Genomic DNA, 21602 nt, shown 5'->3' with positions numbered 1-21602 from the left:
AACCACACAGCGTGATTTGCCCTTAAGACCAACGACTGATCCTAAGTTCGAAGAATACCCAACAACTGGATAGACTTCTCGCAGTCACAAGGAGCAGAACACGACGTTCCTATACTCACAAGTGCCGGGCCCGAATGGCTGCTAGCGAAGAGGTTTCAGTCTGGCGGGAGTGTGTCTTTCCTTTTTACGGATTAGCACTGCAACGTCGTCCCAAAATCACTTGTATTCCAGATACATCGGATCGCTATTTATACATACAGAATATAGAGTCGCATAGTACAATTAATTTAATACCATAAACGTTCGGAACCGCAAGGAAACTTCTACACTCAGTCAGATACCATTTAATTTGAATCTACATGTCCTTATTTGGTCCATATTGGTTCCAAGATTCTAGTATACCTCCAAACATAGGTAGGTACTTCAATATTCATTTAATTTAATTGTTTTTCGAGAATGACTCGAATGGTGTTCAACTGTCATTGCGGTTCAACACTTACTTCGATCGTTTGTCATCTCGTCCGGAGGCAAATCAGCTCTCCTCGATTCTAATCCTATCAATCTGATTCATCTGGATTAAACTAATTGCTTCTCTCTTTCAACAGACACCCATTGTGCCTATACTCAATCAAGGGAGTTACACATAGTATTCATTTAATTGCATTCTTCAATATTTTCTACGTCAAGACTCTTTGACATTCATTTGATATGTCTTCGGAGCCTCGCAGTATTTCGATCGTTCTTCTAGTCATTTTCCTCAACCATGCAACTTGATTGGTCTATTAGACTAAATCGCAGTCCTTTAGATTAATGCATGATCTTGTTCTAGAAGGAGTATTTGATAATTCCTGAGTTCTAGAAAGTCATTTCGAGTCAATCCTCGGTTCATGGTCACTTGAGTAAGTTCTTCCAAACTCCTGCCAGTGTAAGGTCCAATAAGAATACCCTTGGTATGTCATACGTAAATGGTCATCCTTCGGATGTAGTCCGAGTCTGGTATAATCCTGCTTGACAAACAGGTAGACTGCTATCCGTAGGTAGTATCGGGGATGGGTAAACTAACCAACTTGTGGTAGTATGGGTATATGGTCCCTTCAACTTATTAGACTGATTCAGTATCGACTTTGACTGTCAATCTGGGTCTCAATTACAGTCCTCTTGATACAAATCTATACGTGAAAATGTCACAATTCACAGCATAGACGTCTAGCCAAAATTTAGGCGTGTCACCGCAAGCCACAGGTGGCTGATTGACTGTACCGTACCTTGTGAGCAGAAACCAAATGGGGTGTCTCTACGGGAGGGTCAAAGCTGCATAGTGTGCGGAAATACCTTCTCAACACCCCCCTTACTTTGCACAATCCAGGTGCAAGAGGCCAATCATCTTCAGATGGAGTGGCCCTGCTAAGGCCTCGGTGAAAATGTCAGCTATGTTCATCCCGGTACATATCTCGGACACCTTGACGCACCACCAGATACCTTCTCCCAAATATAGTGCTCTCTCATGTCAATATGTTTGATTAGTGTGTGTCGCTTAGAGTTTTCTGTCACACTGATGGATCCGAAGTTATTGCCGAGTAGTTCCACAGGCTCGACTAGTGCTAGGTCCACCTTGGAGAGGAAAGATCGCATCCAGACCGCTTGCTGACAAGCCCTGGACAGTGCAATGTATTCCACCTCTGTTGATGACAGTGCAACCGTGGGCTAGTGTTGGGAACTCCATGACACTGGTGACCCAGCCATAAGAAAGACATAGCCGGATGTGGAGCACCTGGTATCAAGGCAGCCTGCGTGGTCGAAATCAGAGTATCCCTGAGGGTTCAGGCCCAAGCCTGGGTTGAGTTACTTGCCAGATGGGGGTGCCTCATAGGTGATAGCATACTCAATAGACCAATGTAGATACCCAGCCAGCTATTCCACACACTCACAGTATTGCTTACCTGGGTTCAATTGTAAGCATGCAAGTAGTTCAGCAGCAAAGGATATATCAGTTCGGCTACAGGTCTGGCACTATAAAATGGAGCCAACAAAGGTGCGATAGGACTTGGTAGCCATGAACTTGCGTTCATCATCTGATAGAGGGTCAGGCAACACTTGAAGTTTCACATTCACACCTGACGGGAACACTTTTCCCGGCTGAGAAATATATAATTAAAAGAGCAATTGCCGATTTCCTCTCAGTGAATAAAATTCTTTCCTGTAAGGAAATAATTAGGTTTTACGGATGGGAAATGAGTAAAATATTACCTGCATTTCCCAATCTAGAAATATAGTATTTTTCATGAGATGAAGATTACCTTTGGCCTTTAATAAAGATTATCTTTCGCATTAGATAAAGATTACCTATTATGACAGATAAAGATAATCTTTCGTGCTAGATAATTTTAAGATTGCGCGCCAGGGAAATGGAAAATTTCCTGGTTCACGAAACCAAATAGCTTAGCGCCTCTTAGCGCCCACCTAGACATATGAGCGGCATTCACTCCAGTTGACACAGCTCGACACCCATTGGCGCCACCCTCAGGTTGCAGGGTTAATGAATTAATAGGCTGGTTTTTGTTGAGTTTTTGCTAAAGGTGACATATAGCCACTCACATGTTTAGGTGGGCGCTAAGAGGTGCTAAGCTATTTGGTTTTGTGAACCGGGAAATTTTCCATTTCCCTGGCGCGCAATCTTAAAATTATTTAGCGCGAAAGATTATCTTTATCTAATGCGAAAGATAATCTTTATCAAAGGCCAAAGGTAATCTTTATCTTATGAAAAATACTATATTTCTAAATTGGGAAATGCAGGTAATATTTTACTCATTTCCCATCCGTAAAACCTAATTATTTCCTTACGGGAAAGAATTTTATTCACTGAGAGGAAATTGGCAATTGCTCTTTTAATTTCCCTATATATTTCTCGACCGGGAAAAGCGTTCCGATCAGGTATGATTGGGTGGCAAGGGTGTATGGTGATGATGTATGGCAAGAAGTTTGAAGTGTTGCAACATGCACAGTATATACGCCTTCTGAAAAATAGTCATGGCCTTGGTAACGGTGTCCTGTTGTATGGTCATCCCCACTAGCACCTGTGTCGTCACCTCACTGGACTCCCATCACTTACCCAGGTCTGCTACTGTGAGCATTGGCAATGCCCGCAGGAATTATGTCCATTTGGCTTTGTTTGGCTCCTCTGCCAAATTTCATATTCACATGGTACAACAACAATATGAGCAGAACATTGCTCTTTGACACTATTCCTCACCTCATGTACACTATTACAATAGCATATATTACAATAGCATAATGCTGAAGGATGTATAGCTGGTGTATAATTAGAATATGAGAATCTTCTTTTGATCCTTTTTCCTCTCTGGCCCACTGAAAACCACTGATTCAATCAATTAAGGTGCCATCAAACAATGCAACATGACTGCCTAGAGTAATTGCAAATTTACACCTTATTCACTCAATGGATTTCTTCCGGACCACCGGAATTTTTAGCTGTGCAGATTTTATGGGGATTCTTGGAAGCAGAATTCTAAGATAAATAGTTTAACTAGCAGATTTTGAGAGGTCCGTTGGTAGAAATTTCAAAAAATGTATAATTATAAAAAATCTGCTTCCATACTTCCCTATAACTTTTGATTCTCCACAACTTTGTCCACCAAATTGTATTAATAAAATGCACCGTTGAGTTGCAAAACTCGAATTACCTGCTGAGCTTCAGCAGAAACGAAATGGGAGGAAAGCCAAACATAGCAAACAGAAACAGTTCTTGCAGGCATTGCCAGTGCTCAACTACTGCTTTAGACTTCCCTTCCAAGGATGTGGCCCCGCCGCAGATGTCGTTACCATATGTGCTGGTGATGGTGTACTCAGTACCCACTCAACGGTAACGTACACATGGATCTGCACAGGAAGCGATGTACCCATCCTCCTGGTATCCAATGGCCAAGGTTTCCTACCAGTCATGACTACTCTGCATTGTCCCATATATCAGCTTCTTCAACTTGCAGACTTTGTCCTCCTCACCCTTCTTTAGAAAAACCATTGGGTTGTCACATGTAGACATCATGTGTGATGAGTGAGTTGGGAAATGCAGCGGTGAAGTTGACTTGGAACAGGTGTAACCAAAGAGTGGCCATTATAGCTAGCACGATCTGAACAAATTTCATCCGTGCAACAGCACTGTAGATTTTGTCATAGTCCAGGCCCTGTATCTGAGTGAACCCCTATGCAACCCATCTTGCATGATGCTTGAGCACTTCCCCATCTGGTCCCCATTTAATTGCCTAAGTCCAACGTCTACCAGTGAGGTTTGCATCCAGGTGCAGGTATACAAGATTCCAGCAACCCTTAGCTAGTAGTACCTCATACTCTCTCTCCATCGGTGCTCTCCAGAGTTCCAGTTGCTTCATGGCCTGCTTGTATATTGATGGTACCCAGGCCTCACTGGGTGTAAACGCAAATGCCAATGGGCTCTGGATAATCATTGTCAGCACCTCTTCTGCTGAATACTGACCCAAGACTCCCCATTAGTGTGAGCGTGTCACTCACGTTTCTCCCATTCTAGGTTATCAAGCCACTCACAAGAGGGGGTGATTTTCTATGTGCTGCATCTCAAGGGAACTGGTTCGAGAGAGTCACTAGGAATCAGCATTGAATCTAGGTTTATGGTTTGGTTCTTGGAATCCGGGTCAGTGACCAATAGTGAGCGTGTCTTGGGCATTGCCTGTAACTGATTTGTGTGTCCCTATGTGGGTCCCAGTTCCTCGAGTTCCCTGTTCCCCATCTCGACCTCTTGGTCATTGGGCAATTAGGCAAGTACTTGTATCCCCTTAGATATGAACCAAAGAACATATAAGTCCTAAGGTAGAGTAGAACGTACTTCAAGGCATTGAGCCTGTCATTGCCTGGAGGCGCTGTATCTTTCGTCCTGTAATATTCTCCCTCCTTGAATCTGACATCCCTGGACTCAAGGAATTTGCGGGTCTTAGGAAGCCATAGGCAGTACCCACATCAGCCCATATATCCTATGAGTCAGGTCTCAACTGCCTGCCTGGACAGTTTCCCCTCTGTCCGGACTTCTGGCAAGGTGGCCCATACTTTGCAACCAAATGATCGCAGGTGCAAAACATTCTGCCGCTTCTGTGTCCAGTACTTAATGAGAACTCAATCTGCGAACTGGGCGGAAGGTACAAAATTGTCAACATAGGTAAAAGTGGCAGCTGCCTCTGTCCAGAGCGATTGGGGTAGGCCAAATTTCTCAAGAAAGGTGCAATTTCCACGTTCAGCCATGCCATTAGCTGATGATAAGTAGGGTGTGATTTTCTCAACGAGGATACCCCGGTCTGCACAGTAGGACTCCATCAGGCTGTTGTCGAGCTCTCCACCTCCATTGATCCGGATTACCTTCAGGATCTTCCCCGTTTGCTTTTCTGCCATTGTCCGGTACTTGTCAAATGCTCTGACCAACATTTCCTTTTTCTTATCCCCTAGAAAATCCGGCACCCTGAGTGATGATGCCCCATCAGAGAACAACATTATATACCTTGCCCCTTCTATGCTCTGCACCATTGCCGGCCCCCACAACTTGATATTCACTTACTCCAGTACCTCCGTTTTGCGCATGAGTTTCTCATCAAAGGGCCTTCATGTTGCCTTCCCATAGACACAATCCCTGCACATACCATCAACCCTCTTTGACTTTATTTGTAATCCATCAACAAGTCCTTGGCTCTGCATCCAGAGAATCCATGGTATCGCAATGTGTCCCATCCTCCTATGCCAAGCATAGATATCGACTGGTTTTTCATGTAATCTGGCTGCATGTGCTTTCACATTGATAATCCTTTCCACTTCGTACATTTTTGCCCTGCCTTCACCAGTCATAATGATGGAGGTATTGGGTGCCTGTACATTCAAGATCTTCTTCCCCCACTCACCCTTTAAGCCTCGCTGATCAAGAGTATATAAGGATATCAGGTTGTGGCCAACTTCAGGGGTATGCTTTAATCTGGTGAGTTTTATCTGTCTGACTCTATTTCCAACTTGGGTGACAAATTCAACAGTGCCAACACCATGTATCTTGAAGTAGCCTGTCTCTCCAGAGATGGCACTGCTCCCACTTTGGTCTTTCACTGACATGTAATGTACTCAATGAAGTCGGATTGGTCTACCCAGCAATGCTCTGTTGCTCCTGAGTCAATGAATATGTGAGTCTGCCCTGGTATGGCAGGTATGTACAGGTGAGTGGTTCCATGACAAGCTGTGCATTTTGCAGAACTCAAAACAAGGTAGTATTTATGCATGTCCCCATTTTCTCTTTCTCCCTTTGTTAACTGACCTCTATCCTTCAGATAGAATAATCATATCTGTTTGGACGCAGGTCAACTAGGAACTCAGAGGTATTCCAGAGTTTACTGAGGAATGTACTTGTGTCACTGTCAATGGTGTCTGCTGACAGGACATATGTCTCAAGTGGGCAGAGGGTGTCAGCATGGGCAGAGGCAGCATTCAGTTGTCCAGGATTTTGCTTCTCTGGTTCATTCGATTTGTTGAATCGCCAAGTGCATGGACCCTTCCCCTCGGCACTGCCTCCTCTGGCCCAGCATTTATCAATGGAGTAACCTGCTTTTCTGCAGTTTGGGTTGGTACAGGTAAGTCGGTCTTGCTTTTCAGTGGGCTGTATGCTGGCTGCATGAGCTGCCATAAGTGCCTTGACTTTAGATTCATCATATTCTTCCTCAATTCGCCGTTTCTCCTTCTAGAGCCAGATGCACTGAAGGTGTATGAATGCCTCAGTGCTAGAGGTCCCTGGGAGGTGGCAGATGTCGGCATCCCATTCCCTGAGGAGTGATGCTAGTACAATTGCTCAGAACTGGCCATCTGTGACAACTGCCCCAGCACTTGTGCCTTTTTGGAGTAAGTTTTGCATGGTCTTCTTGTGCCTTGTGCTCTTCCATGGTCACTCCCAGCCCTGTGTATTGGTGGGAGCGAAGGTTACTATTGTGGAACAGGAGGAGTTCTTCAGACTTTTGCTTAAATTGCTTGATGACCTCACCCCAGATTTGTGCAGCTGGTTGGGTGTAGTCTACTCCTAGTCCAGTGGGATCAATGATGTTTGACATGATTGTGCTGGCTACGAAATGATTGCAGGCATGCCACTCTTCAGTGGAAGGGGTTTTGCTGTGTAAAGGTGTGCTTGTTGGCGTAGTGACTGTTTTGGTAGTCTTTTCTGTGCTCATCACTGTCGGCGTGGTGGTCGGCTTAACTGTGGTCTCATCGAGGTAACCAGTCAATCCTTTTGATTCTACTGCTAAAGTGACCTCTTGCTTGTAGGGCCACCAATTATCCTCCCCTTTGAGTGTCACTTCAGAGGGGAATCGCTGAACGTTCGGTGCAATAGTGGACATCGACAACATCATGGCATGGTGGAGTCTTTTCAGGTATGGCAGGTTTCTTTCTGCTCTCCTAGAGCTCGAGTCTCATAATTTGTTAAGTAGCTAATTTACTCCGTTGATTGTAAAACAACTAATTATTCTCAAGTGTACCTGTTAAGTAGTTAATCTACTGGTATTGTAAGTATTATGTAGTTGTATTTAGAATGTTTGTACTCACCTCAGTTGATCGTAAAACAACTGAGGGAGTTCATTGCCATGAGCCGCAGGTGGCTGATTGAATGTACAGTACCTCATGAGTGGAACCAAAATGGGGTGTCTCTACAGGAGGGTCAAAACTGCATAGTGTGCAAAAGTATCTCCTCAACAGCAACTGACTCTCTGACAGCTCTGAATCTAAGAACAAGGAACTGGAATGACTTGATGGAAATATGAAAACATCGAGTCAGACCCTTGTGGAGGTCCCTAGGATGAAGACCGACATAAGATGTCAAACAAGGAACCTAAAAGCATTAAGATGAATGAGTGTTGTAAATTATACTGAACTGCAATGTTGACGTGAGTAACTTGAGCTGTGAACAGACAGGAGCTATAGGAGTAGGAGCCCGGAACAAGAGGGAGTTGAGATTGGTGTCCTTGAGTGGTGGAGGTTGCGGTTGCAACAGAGAAGTAATATACATCTGTAAAACCTGTATTTTTGGTGAAGAGCTCGAAAGCAGCTGACAACACTGTCCAGCTAGTACCCTTGCTCTCGCGAACATCCAGATTTTGCAGATGTATGAGTAAACTATGTCTAGAGCTTTGATGTTGCTTATAGGTAACGTCTGGTACTTGGAAACTAGGTAGAGAACTCAAGCAAGGTGTATGGAAAGTTGGCTCATCAAAACAATGGATATTTGAGGAGATCTGGAGTTCATTGAGAGAGTCTGGATACTCACTCATGATGTTTACACATGAAGTAGAACTGTGTATTAAATTGTAAAGGCAATGTTAGAAACAAGAAACAGACAGTAAAGGAAATCCGTATACTTAACAGAGACAAAGGAACAGCAACTGGACCTATGTAAAGGATGTGTGATCTGGTAAGTGCAAGGTAGGCAATAAATATTAACTACTAATTGGAATAGAGAATGTCATGTAGTGTTGGGAAAGTCTTCAGTCCATAATGATTTGGGTCAGGAGGTTCAAAGCAAAATAGCATGACCAAAACTGCTCTGGACAATCACAACAACAGGCCTTAGGAATGGAAGGTGTGGGGTAAAGGTCCTGGAGAGTTAATATGTGAGGTTTCAATCAAAAAGGAATCAAGGTATGACACAATGTATACACTGGTTTGTGTATGTTCCAACTTTACTGTAGTCACTCTATCAGTACAAGTTTCTAGCATTTTTGGTATAACCTATCCTTTGATTAAATTACTGTTAATGACCACTATTGTTCAGCCTCTTAATCCATCAATTGAACTTTGCACTAATATTAAAGTAACCTAATTTGCACTGATATTAAAGTGACATACTGACATCAAAAAAGCTTTGCTTCAATAACATCAGGAAGAGAAATTTCCACTCCACGGAAGTTCAGTAAAAATAATGTATCATGTGATTGAAAAATATATCCGAGATAAGTCGCTAGAGGAGGCTTATCAGAGGATAAGTCAGCGGGTGATATGAGTTGGCCAGCGCCAGTTTGGTGCCTATCTTCGTACTTCCGACTCCCATCGCCAATTGAAATTAATCCTCGCTATCCACCCACCTGCACCGACTTATTTTCCCCAGCCGTATGCTACTGCTTTAATACCAGCGCGTACTTTATCTCACACATTCATCTGTTATATTTCAAATTTTTCCCACCCGCGCGGGGCTAAAGCCCAGCCAAACCTTCTTGCAAGTATTATCTGTCATTACATTTACTCATTCATCTAATTTGAACTGAACCTCAGCCTGACTTATCCTACCATAGCTCATATGCTATCACATGATATATGAGTAATTGCAGAATACTTTTCTCTTTCTGCTGTCAACACCTTGCATATGTCGAGAAGACCAAACTTAACAAAATTACTTACTATGAACATTCTGCTCCGTTCACTTATGACCATGCTGATCAGAATACATCAAGGATTACACCAGCCTCAAGCATACCTACCGGATTCCGGACACCTTAGAACAGGCGATATAAGCAACATATACAACGCTACTACTAGTACGCACTAGATACACATAGTATAAGACCAGAAAATCCAACAAGTTGAGGTACATGTATACTACATCATACATTTATTGACCAGCTAACAAAAAACAAATACACATTGCTAATACTTCACGAAATTCACCTGAAATATTCGAACACCACAATCATCTTCTGCAGAACACTACCTATACCGAGTAGCAGACACCTAATCGAACATTGTTTTTATTGTGTTTCATGTTTCACAACACGTTAATATCCACTCCGAAATACCCGGCCGACACATTTAATGATTGGAGTGTCCGGAAAATGACATCGAATATGTGGAATCAGCACTAATCACTGCTTGCCCTAGAGCGTTAAACAAGCTACTTGAATTGGCTACAAGCTCCCGCATGAGTCCAAATATTATCCAAGAACAATTAGCTTACCATATGAAAACGATTGAAACGCAGACACCGTTCTAGGTGAATCTTCTGTACATTGTTGATAATTGCGTGCCATGGCTTAAATATTAAAGTTACCGAGTAAATTCGTCAATAGTAGTAACGACCTACGAGAAAACGGATGGGAAAAAGGAACTCTCCCAAATTCTGTTGCGACTACTGAATCTGGAAATGTAACGAAATGTTGACCATCTGATGCCACCGATTGTGAACTGCAAAATAAAGTATCGACACCGACACCATTCTTGAAGTCAATTGTTGCAGTACGATCCATCGTTTGATTTGTGGTCAGATACTTTCAACAACGGTTATCAATCTCAGCGCACGACAATGATCCCTGCGTTATTCACCTCGATTTCATGCACACTATATGAGGTATCATTTGCGATACAAGGTCCACCATGTTCTGGTCCAGATATAGTATTGGCATATTCAATACCATCCATCGCTTCAGCCATAATCAACATCTACGGAAATATGAACCCTGTTGATCAATTAAACATATTGCAACACTTACAACTTCTTTATCTAAGACATTATTTGCTTTGTTCCTAGCTTCAGCCCAATTCATCATACAAACCTCAACAGCTCCAGACTCGTTGTCTACGATTTCCTTTCTACCGTCTCTCTGTGATTTTCTTGTGAGCCACATCATAAAAATGAGCCATTACAACTACATACCGTCCCTTCATTCAGAATAATGTTCCTACCTACACAATCTTCAGATTCACATGTCTCTGATTCTGTGTACATGAAGCAAAACTGAATCTGATAAAATTAGTCAACACAATGAATAAGTGTTATGAAAACTTCAGAGCCTACATTTTTTGATAATCCAAAATGAGTCTGGTTCTTCGACCGAATGTACCATAACTTTAAATCCTCGTATTGAGCTCCAGTTATATTCATATCGGCCATCACCCGAAACTTATTGATACAAGCAACGCGACTGCACATGCGAGTAGGCATACAACCTCTGCACCTGATCCTATTTGGAGAAACATCGCATTTGATTCCAATACGCTTGCATCGTTCACAAACCTCACGAACAAAAAATTCAGCAGCAAACAACAATAGTAAACGACATACTCACAATATCCTTGTATCTTCGGTTAAGAATTTGTCTTTGTTTGACCGTCCCATACCTTCTGAATTGAACGACAAACTCTCTTTTCAACCCATCTGTCATCCACTTAGCGACTTTACCAGTAATAGCGTCAACTTCAGATCGATGACCGTCTTCATAAGGATTATCATTGATGAACATGATATCTTTATATTCCATGTTGTCTTCGTTGTCAGCCATAGATTAAATCACCACGATAGAAGGTTGTGGAACTGGAACAAGAACGATTCTATACGTACTGTAAGCAAACATCTTTGGCCTGCCTTATAACAAATCGAAGTTGGCAGACTAACCTTATTTTTTTCAATTCAATATAGACGTTCCAAATTTCTTCCAGCATCGCATTTGTGTGTACGTCCTACATCTACACCGCTAATTCCAAAACACTTGGATAAACTCTCACAAAATGTGCTCGTTAAAATCACTCACATGCCAATCATCGGTAATGAACTTCAATGCTTGCTACAGCAGTACAGTATTGACGATGATGGACCACTTACATCGTATGAATGCGGACTTTTCTTCCTTCTTACTATACATAGCTCTTCAGAAGAGTGATCAAGATTGATGAAGAAGTCGCAGATCGGACATATCATCATACTGACGCTGACGTTATGCATGTGACTATCGATTTATTACATCATCATAGCTTTACTCGTGTCATCTCTTCCACTCTCTTCCGCTTACAAAAAAAAGATATCTTGTTGAAGCATTTTGCACTCGAATCATGAAATCCATACCCTTTTCACCATATCCAAAGGAGAACCAACTTTAGCTACCTTCAAAAGACCAACACCAATTCAATTCACCGAATAATGCAGTCAAAAAAACTATATCTCATATTGTTGCCCCATCCTCGAAACCGTCCTGGACGATCAATCAATATAAATCCTCCCCTCAAACTAAACAAGACCCAATTTTTTCTTAGAGAAACAGTGCAACAAGGTACGGGACTTTTGACTCAATTTACAGATATCTTCGTTTCTAAGTATGCTTATTCAGATCATGCTCACTAAAGATCTTCTTGAGAAGCAAGTACCATTGTGACATTGAACGATACCATGCACAATTATCTCCTACAAACGTTTGTATCTTTTTATCCAAAAACGAGCTATCGATTCATCAAGTTACAATTACGCTCCTAACTAAATCGACCGTGATTACATGTAAAACACAACCGTCAACGAAATGCACTTTCTGATCATATGTACGCTACCCATCTTACCCATCTAATACGATCTCTATCGCTAATCCAAACTGTTCTCAAGAAGTTACCACGAATCAATTAAACGTCAGAAATCACTACAAGTCCAGAGAAAATATAATCACCAATGCATCTCTTCGCAATGTCATTTGTATGATAAATGACTTAGTTTTCATCTTCAAAAACAAGATTCCACCTACTTCATGAATTGGCTGAATTTTCTCCTACCATTCAAAGCTGACTCTCTTTGAAGTTGCAAACGTATAGCACAGCGACAGAAGTTCTCGTCGGTCACGTACTCGCAATACTGTCGCGTTTGTCACAAGCAAATCGACAACAGCCCATGATCCTATCGTACGTTTTACTCTTATCATCTTGACGAAGCACTTCACCGGCGACGTTATTCTGTTCATCAACCTCCCAAAACAACCACGATTAACGAAGTTCATCACGAAGTTCATCACGGTCACACCTTCTCCAAACGCGTACTACTTCATAAGTCATCTCGACTCAACTGGTCTATCTACACCGCTCTCACATTAACGCTCCTTCTGATTCATCATTTACTACGATAGCTATGCGTCGCTCGCTCCAAGAATTACAGTGACTCTTTAACAAACGACAAAGCCGGAGAATTTCAGACGCAGATGGACCTGGATATCTTTATGCCTATGTTAACAACAACGAATGGAAAATCGGTACCACGAACGACTTTACTCGTCGTCAAAAGCAGTGGGACAAAAGTTGTCCCGACGACTCCAGACTATGGTTACCTCCCATCAAAGTCACCAATCGGCGAAGAGCCGGTGAGTTTCACATCTATCCTCCTTCGTTGCTACCAAACTGCTCCACAGAAAGCCTAGCTCATTTAATGTTGGAAGGGGCATGCATCGACCGACCACGCTCGTATTGTCATCTTTGTACGTGTCTGAATACTTCAACGTCTACTTCCATCTTATATTCGTTAAATAGGTCGGAGAAAACACGTTGAAAAATTTTTGTTTACTCAAAGTTCGCCCGTCGTCTGGACCACAGTCATTGAACCAATTATGTTAACCGCAGCCATTGCTTGAAGGTATGCCATCTTCCTCCTGCCCGAACGCTTTATAGCTAACACAACCGCAGTTTCGGTAGACAATACTGTACCAATACTAATATCCTGCTTGTACATCAAAAATTAAGTCAAAAATTGGAATAACACGCCATATAAGACGGCAATATACGTATGTACATATTCATAATCCATGTAGATCATGAGTAGTAACTCATTCCACAGTCTACTAGGTCAAACGTTTGGTATCACAACCTCTGCCTCAAAGACTCCTCAACTAATATTGACCGACTCTGATACTCTTCAACTTTAATCAAGCTACATGTTGAACACGCCACACTCCTGCAACGCTGCGACGATTTGTTTAAACGAAGTAGTCTTCAACGAACGATCGGACTCTGATACTCTTCAAGCTCATTCAAGCTTCACTTTCAATACCCGACACACCACCAATGTTATCATACTCCTTATTTACCTGCTAGAAATATGTTCAACTACACGTACTATCGTAGTATAGATGTATCTTTTCAAATCCATAGTTGCCGTTTTGACTTTGCTAATGGCATCAGTCTTTCAGAGTCGGGGATTTGGCGTGCTAGCACGGCGCTAAGGATTGAATACTGATATGGGTCAGATGTTGTCATGTTGGACGAATCATTGACTCCATCGCTAAATTGGTAGTTTTATCGTAGCCAGTTGCAATAAATTGTAGTAGCAACAAGTCTTCACAAGAGTACCACAATCTTGTGAAGTATTGCAAGAACTTATCAGTGAGTTATAAAGTCATTGCACTTCGACAATTATTGTGATGACACTATGATATACCTGTAACCTCGGCACCAACTTATGATCGCATGTAGTTTTGGTGAGACTGTTGCTGGAGGACTATGAATCCCGTGAAATTATTGATGCTACCCTACAGAATTCAAATAATACTTGTCCATATCTTATGTTTTTGAGACAGTATTAACTAGCGACTATGGCTATTTATAAGCTAAATGGGTGACAGCAGGATTGCATGCCAGCAGTAATGAATCCGTCTGCGCAAATTTAGCTTGTCGGTGCTCGCAAAATGAGTGGGGAAACCAATTTCATTCGAGAATAGGGTACACATGAGATGTAATATAGGTTACGTAGACGACGACAGTGAGCCCTGTACTATGGAACAGTTCCATTTCCATTGGATGAGATATCATTTAGAGGGGAGGAAGGCTGCAGCCGCTGGGATAGATCTTTCTTGCGAGAAGTCATTTTAGTGCCACGACTGTTGGCAGCGGAGCGAGTACCGGTGAAAATCCGACTAGAACATCGACAAATCAGGATGATGGCGGCGAGAAGATATAGAATCACTCACTCATTCCACCATTTCAAAAGCTCCTTCGGTTGCTTCTCCTCTTCATCCTCTGGATCCTCGAAGAAGTCGACAATGAAATTCCAAAGGTCAAGATAATTGTAACCCATATGAGACTCAGCCCAGTGAGGAGCGTCGTTGAGTGCGAAATGAAGCTAGCAATAGGTGTGAACATCAAGAATTTGTACAAGAACTTGAAGGTAGTACGGACATGGATAGCAGCATAGGCAATTGAACGAGGTTTGACATCGTTCATGTGAATGATTTGTGTGACGTTCCCGCGACAATTGGTGGCAGTGGTTTTCTTTTTCTTTGAGGCTGGAAGATTTTCGACATCTTCCGGCTGATCTTTAGTTGATGAGGGCGACGTAAACATCAGGCGATAGACCTACAAGCGATGAACAAGTGAATAATCAAGAAGTAACCTTGCATACCTGAACGAGCAGATAGCTCTGCAAAAAACCCTTGTCTAGATCGTCTGGGTCGAACTCCTCGTCCTTGTAGAAGCAGCGAGCACGGGCAGAGCTGGCAAAATCGTACTTTGGATCGAAGGCGCGGACAGCTGCACGAACACTGCACAATTTGAATGTCATCCCTTGTTACTCAGCCTGAGAAAGGTGTTATTGCTCACATTGGATCCTTCCAGTCGAATTCCACAGGACAGAGGAGACGTCCAGTAATGTCGTTTTGAAGCCCTCTGCTATCTCTGGAGCTTGTACGAAATTCTTCAATATGTTCAAGAACCGGTTCGGGTGATGTGGCAGCGGGAAGATCGGTTAAGTTGTCACTTCCTGTGACACGCTCGGCGTGAGCACGCAACTTGATCTGGTACTCTTTCAACCTCGTTTGGTTGATCTTTTGAACCTCCTTGTTTAGTGCCTCGCCGACAAAGTTCATGACCATGGATGTATCGAAGGACCTTGCACTATTTGCACCCCTTTGAAGCTGAAACAAGGTATGTCAGTGTACCAGTTATGACTGGTAATGCTCGCAATGCTTGATTCACCTGGCTGATAATATGTGTGCCCCCAGAATCTTTGATCTTATTTACGAAGTCTGGGTAAATTGCCTTGTTGATTGTAAGGATAGCTGAGTATCCACGTTGTAGCCTAACAATTCTGAGTACAATAATGAACTCTGTGAAACATCGGATATACTCACCTTCGCTTTTCTTCTAGTTCTTCTGCGCGTTTCTCTTCATCAATATCATCATCGTCTTCTTCAAGATCTCCAAGATGGTATCCCTTTTGCCGGTACTCATCGTACTGTGCAAGGAGGGTATGAATACTCTCATATGCAGTGATAAGTTTAGGGATAGCGCGTCCTCGCCGCATGGCTGATGCATTGTCAACGGGCTCACTATAAGATGGTGTAAGTTAAAAGTTCCTGTTTATGTGTTGTGTACTGACGGTGCCTTTCTCTTTCTGACCTCATTTTCTTTCGCGTTCCTTGCGCTTTCCAGCTGACGTTCCAGATCTTTGATACGTTCCCGATCTTGCATTGAGTAGTGTTTATCACGTGTGGTAGTACGCGACTTGGATTGATAGGGAGAACGAGTTCGACGGGGTGGTGGTGAGCTTTGTGTATGGCGATCGCGTTCTCTGGAACGACCTCGGACATCAACTGGAGGAGGAGAGCTATAGGTGTTGCGTCTCCCAGATCCTGGATAGTGGGAGTGAGGACTTGGAGAGCGCGAGGGGCCATTTGAGTGACTTTGGGAGTGGGATGACATAGGAAGACCGTGATGGTAATGGGTGAAGGGAAATTAGAAGGGTTCGTTTGCTTTTCCCCCTTATATATCCTGTGCAAAATTTCCAATTACCCTCCATCAGGTGATCGCGTATCTACCAAATATACAAATTTGAAATTTGTCTTCTGGCATCGCTTCGTGACTTAGTACAGTCAACTCTGAGTCAACTCAGAGGACAAGAACAACTATGCTATTTAAGCAGCTCAGTCTGACACTAGTATTGGTTTTCCAAGTATTTGCCACTGTCTCTTTATCCTCTGATCGTTCTCCGTCTCGCGAGCATTTTGGCGGCCCCGGATCACTTTTTAAACCCATATTTCCTTCTCTCGTAACTGCTGATATGTCTGATCCGTTCCGGTATGCACCTGGATGTAATCGAGGTCCATTTTCTTCTGCTCAGGCAACCAGTCGACATCGCGGAAGCTGTGTGACATGGAACACTTATGTTGCAACTCAAGCACAGAAACGTGGGTTTGAAGAAGTGGGTGGTGAGGATGAAGATCCTGCAATCACCCGTCGAAGGCAACAGAAACGCAAGAAGCTCAAAAAAGCTGAAACTATTCCTGGTAATCGTGTCAGTAGTGCTCTTCCTTCACCAGGCATCCGAGTCCTTCCTAACTCTTCTACTATTGATCCAACGGTATGTACTTATTTGAATCTCGGGGATTTTGACAAACTGTCAAATGTGTATTAGGCCTCTTCGAGTACTGTTACTCCGCTGAACATTGAATCACAGGTACGTTGGACAAAGCTTGAAGTAAGTATGGGCTGCTGAGCTTCATTGATTTTATTTTTGCAGACAGATCGACAGAGTCTGACTGATATGATGCGATCCTCGCCTGATGTATCCCCGGAACCAGTCCATTTACCTGCACCATCACCAGAGGAACTGACAGCAGCAGGTAGACCTATTCGCTCAACCCGTGGGCGTCTTCCAGCACGTTACCATGACATACTGCCGCGGGGAACTCCTGCTGTTGTGACTTCGCAGATAGAGGACCAAGAGCGAGTTGAGCAACAGAATTCTATTCCCACAACAAACTTACCTCGAGTCATACTTATTGTCCGTGACTGCTTGAAGACCCAGCTGAATCGCTTTGGCTTGTGGCGCGAGTACCCGGATCGACCCTCTTATGACCCCGATGGAGAGGTTGGCATCCAGGATTTGTCAAATCTGCCATGTCACGATGAGCAGGATGATGACGAGGCTTCGAAGGATTCCCAGGACTTGGAAGACTCCCCCTTGAATCCGACTCAGACGCTCCTCATGGGCTGGCAAAACAATGGAAACTCAACAAAATCCAACATCGAAATGGACGGACTTGCACGTATCATCCAGCGGCCTGAATTCCGGGTTGATGAACTTCGAGGGTACAATGCACAAACCGCTAATGAGAAGATCACCAAAGCAGATGAAAACTGGGAGCGCAATCGATTCAAGGACTCGTTTACAGAGACTTCTGTAGAAATTGAAGTCCCATCTGGTGACGCACAGATTCCCCCCAAAAAGTTCACGATTCCGCAGCTGTTATACCGCGACCCCCTTTCAGTAATCCGCGCAGCATTTGCAGATCGGCTTGCGAGTCAGTTTCATTTCACGCCCTTCAAACTTTTTCAGCAAGTTGAAGATGAGGAGGGGAACAGCTTCTCGCAGCGTGTTCAGACCGACCTCTACAATTCCGACGTGTTTATTGAGGAACACAAGAATCTTCGGCGTGCACCCACTGACGACAAGGACTGTAAACGAGAAAAGGTTGTTGCTGCACTGATGTGTTGGTCCGACGCTACCCAGCTTGCCAATTTCGGAACTGCAAAGCTGTGGCCAATTTACATGCTGTTTGGTAATCTCTCGAAATACATCCGTGCTTCACCTAACTCAGGTGCTGTTCACCATCTGGCTTACATACCTACAATTCCGGATTCCGTTAAACACGAAATATCAAAGTTCAATGTCAATTGGAAAACACAGGCAGGTGAACTTATTACCCACTGTAACCGGGAGCTATACAACGCTATTTGGAGGTTTCTCCTGAATAATGAATTTCTCCATGCATACAAATATGGAATCGTTATCAAATGCTTCGATGGAATTGAGCGCCGCGTCTATCCTAGATTTTTTACTTACTCCGCAGATTATCCAGAGAAGTAAGTTTTTTGCATGTCTATATATGATGCGAAATCCTGACCTAAATCACCTGTTCATTTGACAGGGTGTTACTTGCAACCATTCGAGAACTTGGTACTTGTTTATGTCCTCGCTGTTTGTGCACCAAATCTGCCGCTGACATGATGGGCTCTCGCTGGGACATGAAAATTCGCCAAAAATTACGAGTCTTTCTCCATGATAAAGTAGCATTGGCACGAAAATGGATCTATCATGAAGGAGTCAAAATTCGAGGAAGTGCTGTGGAACGTATCTTGAAAGCTACTTCATCAGTCCCGACATCGGTGAATGCTTTCTCAAGCTTATAGCAAATTTATCTTACTATTCTGTCTTGATTAGAATGCTTTTGTTGATCGTCTGGGGCAGAATTTCAATCTTGCGCGTATGCTAGTTGTTGATTTAATGCATGAATTCGAGCTCGGAGTCTGGAAGGCATTATTTGGCCATCTCACCCGAGTCGTCTATGCTGTAGGCCAACAATACGTTGATGAACTGGACAATAGGTTTGTTACATATTGCTCAACAATAGACATTGAATGCGAGAATTTTGACTTGAATATAATACAGATTTCGTCAGATGCCTACTTTTGGTTTCGACACCATCCGTGCATTTGCGAACAATGCTTCGGAAATGAAGAAACTAGCTGCACGCGACTTTGAGGATCTTCTCCAGGTAGCGAATCTATTGTGCGGCTATATAAAGTAACTCAATTGTGGTTTAGTGTGCAATTCCAGTATTCGAAGGACTTCTTCCAGAGCCATTCAACACCAAGCTCATGACCTTGCTCTATCGAGCAGCCGAATGGCATGCTCTAGCGAAGCTCAGAATGCACACGGAAAAAACTCTGGACTACATGGAATCTCTCACCCACGACTTTGGGAAACGCATGCGCCATTTCCGGGACCTTACCAATAAATCATTCAATACGTATGAGACCGATCGTGAGTTGACTGCACGCCTTCAGCGCCAACAAAAGAAAGCTGCTAGCACATCTGGGACCAGTCATCCACAACCCAATCAGGGTCGCCGTCGTAAGTTTCTGAACTTATTAACATATAAATGGCATGCATTGGCAGACTATGTACCAACAATCCGTTGGTTTGGTCCAGCAGATAGTTTCTCGACACAAATAGTGAGTTTCGACTTAATTGCAGTGATATTTATTCATCAATCTACAACTTTGACAGGGAGAGTTGGCTCATCGAGTAGTGAAAAAGCTCTATGGTCTGGGGAACAAGAAGAAGGATCCCAGGCAAATTGGCCGTAGGTTACGCCGTTTGGAATGGGCAAAACGGGCCTTTGACCGTCGTGGTATTCATACCAAACGGCGACGTCAGCAGGGACTACTCAACCCAGGAAATGCTGCTGAATTGCTGGCTGTGCATCACCACATCGGAAAATCAGACAGGAACAAGCACAATATTGGATCCTTTTCGAAGCTGTACCAAGATGATCCTGCTGCAAAGGTTAGTTCTTTGAGTTCTTGATCTAGATTTTGAATGCATTGCTTAGATGAATACAGAATTTCTACCCCAAACTTCAAGATCATCTTCTTGGGCGATTAATGGAGCGCAAATTTGATGGTGATACTCATGAATCATTTACAGATACAGACCGGAATCATATTCGTCTGAAAGGAGGTTCTTTTACCTCACTGAAAACATGTCGAATCAATTACACAACATACGATGTCCGACGAGACCAGGACACTGTAAATCCAAGCAATCATGCTGACGTAATGATGCTTTCTGGTGAAGATACACCCAACGCTCATCCGTATTGGTATGCGCGCATCCTCGGAATATATCGTACCACTGTTATCTCCACTCATCCCAAAGCAAGTACAGCTCAATCAGGACCAGTAGCTTTCGAATTTCTTTGGGTACGCTGGCTGGGTCTTGCCCCAGGTCATCGATCAGGCTCTCATGTTGCACGATTACCCAAGGTTGGGTTTGTCCCAGAGAGTGACCCCTTCGCATTTGGCTTCCTGGACCCTGCTCATATAATTCGAGGATGTCACCTGATGCCTGCTTTCAGTGATGGTCGGACACAAGAGCTTCTCGAATCTTCTCAACCTACAGTAGCTCGGAAGGCAGGAGAGAAAGATGATTGGGCATATTTTTATGTTGGAATGTGAGTCCTTCAATTGGTATGTTGAGTGATTAAAGTTAATGGGAGGTGTATCACCATCAGATTTGTGGACCGGGACATGTTCATGCGGTATTTTCCTGGAGGTGGCGTTGGACATGTGGCCAACCGGAGATTCTTCCAGCAAAGTGATAGCGAGGACAGCAATGGCAGTGATAGTAGTGGGGAGGATGAATCTAACAACTCGGAGGAACACAGCTTGGATAGTAATCATTCAGATGACAGCTTTGGATCAGATGGAGATGGAGAGGATGAGGATGAAAATGACGATGATGACAGTGGCGATGGCGGGGATGACTGGCAGTGGGATGATGGGTACGGCTCCCCATAACTTAGCTCACTTGTAGGGTGTTACGTTCATTGCATAAGATTACACCTATGCTATCATATAACTTAGATACTTCCTAATACTTGTCAGTGAAGCTACAATTTGATGTAAGAGTTCTAATAATTAGGCAACATCCACAAGATGCCACAATATGCATACAATATTGGATGAGATTGTAAGGTAGTGTAGTAGGACGCAGCAACAAGTAATAATTGTATGACAAATACATTTGATGCAAGCCAATCCAAGATTTCCGCCAATTTAGCGATGTCACTGTATTCAGGCAGTTTATCAGAGTCTCATCCAATGTGCTGCACAGTTCAAAGTAGATTCAATTCGTAATTCTTGAAAGAAGATCACAATGTCCATATCTAGACAGTATCCAGACCATTGCTCGAATGATATTTACTATATATACACAATATGCTGGCATTCTTTCGGTTTGATATTTTTTATGA

At 43.2% G+C, this 21602-nt stretch overlaps 3 protein-coding genes across 3 annotated transcripts; 1 reads left to right on the top strand and 2 right to left on the bottom strand.

Moving 5' to 3' along the window:
• Nucleotides 1–10338: 10338 nt before the first annotated feature.
• C8R40DRAFT_1074303 (uncharacterized protein) lies at nt 10339–12197 on the bottom strand (the record flags this gene model as incomplete). Its single annotated transcript, XM_046226693.1, has 10 exons — nt 10339–10488; nt 10539–10649; nt 10703–10789; nt 10844–10948; nt 11115–11293; nt 11387–11406; nt 11441–11505; nt 11577–11609; nt 11648–11679; nt 12161–12197. 10 exons carry the CDS (start codon nt 12195–12197, stop codon nt 10339–10341), a joined length of 819 nt encoding a protein of 272 aa, XP_046080201.1.
• Nucleotides 12198–14769: 2572 nt separating this feature from the next.
• C8R40DRAFT_1060292 (uncharacterized protein) lies at nt 14770–15650 on the bottom strand (the record flags this gene model as incomplete). The annotated part of the gene is made up of 3 exons (XM_046225339.1): nt 14770–15141; nt 15188–15326; nt 15385–15650. The coding sequence occupies 3 exons, from the start codon at nt 15648–15650 to the stop codon at nt 14770–14772; spliced, it is 777 nt and encodes a 258-aa protein (XP_046080200.1).
• A 2165-nt stretch (nt 15651–17815) lies between these two features.
• C8R40DRAFT_1217919 (uncharacterized protein) lies at nt 17816–21262 on the top strand (the record flags this gene model as incomplete). Its single annotated transcript, XM_046233243.1, has 8 exons — nt 17816–18648; nt 18714–18951; nt 19007–19170; nt 19235–19340; nt 19390–19800; nt 19856–20134; nt 20191–20801; nt 20862–21262. 8 exons carry the CDS (start codon nt 17816–17818, stop codon nt 21145–21147), a joined length of 2928 nt encoding a protein of 975 aa, XP_046080199.1. The 3' UTR covers nt 21148–21262.
• Nucleotides 21263–21602: the final 340 nt, after the last annotated feature.

Source organism: Lentinula edodes (assembly GCF_021015755.1).
Source record: "Lentinula edodes strain Le(Bin) 0899 ss11 chromosome Unknown C8R40scaffold_59, whole genome shotgun sequence".
In the NCBI taxonomy this organism is placed as follows: Eukaryota; Fungi; Basidiomycota; class Agaricomycetes; order Agaricales; family Omphalotaceae; genus Lentinula; species Lentinula edodes.
Note: the sequence above shows the minus strand (reverse complement) of the source record. Positions and strands in the feature narration are given on the sequence as shown.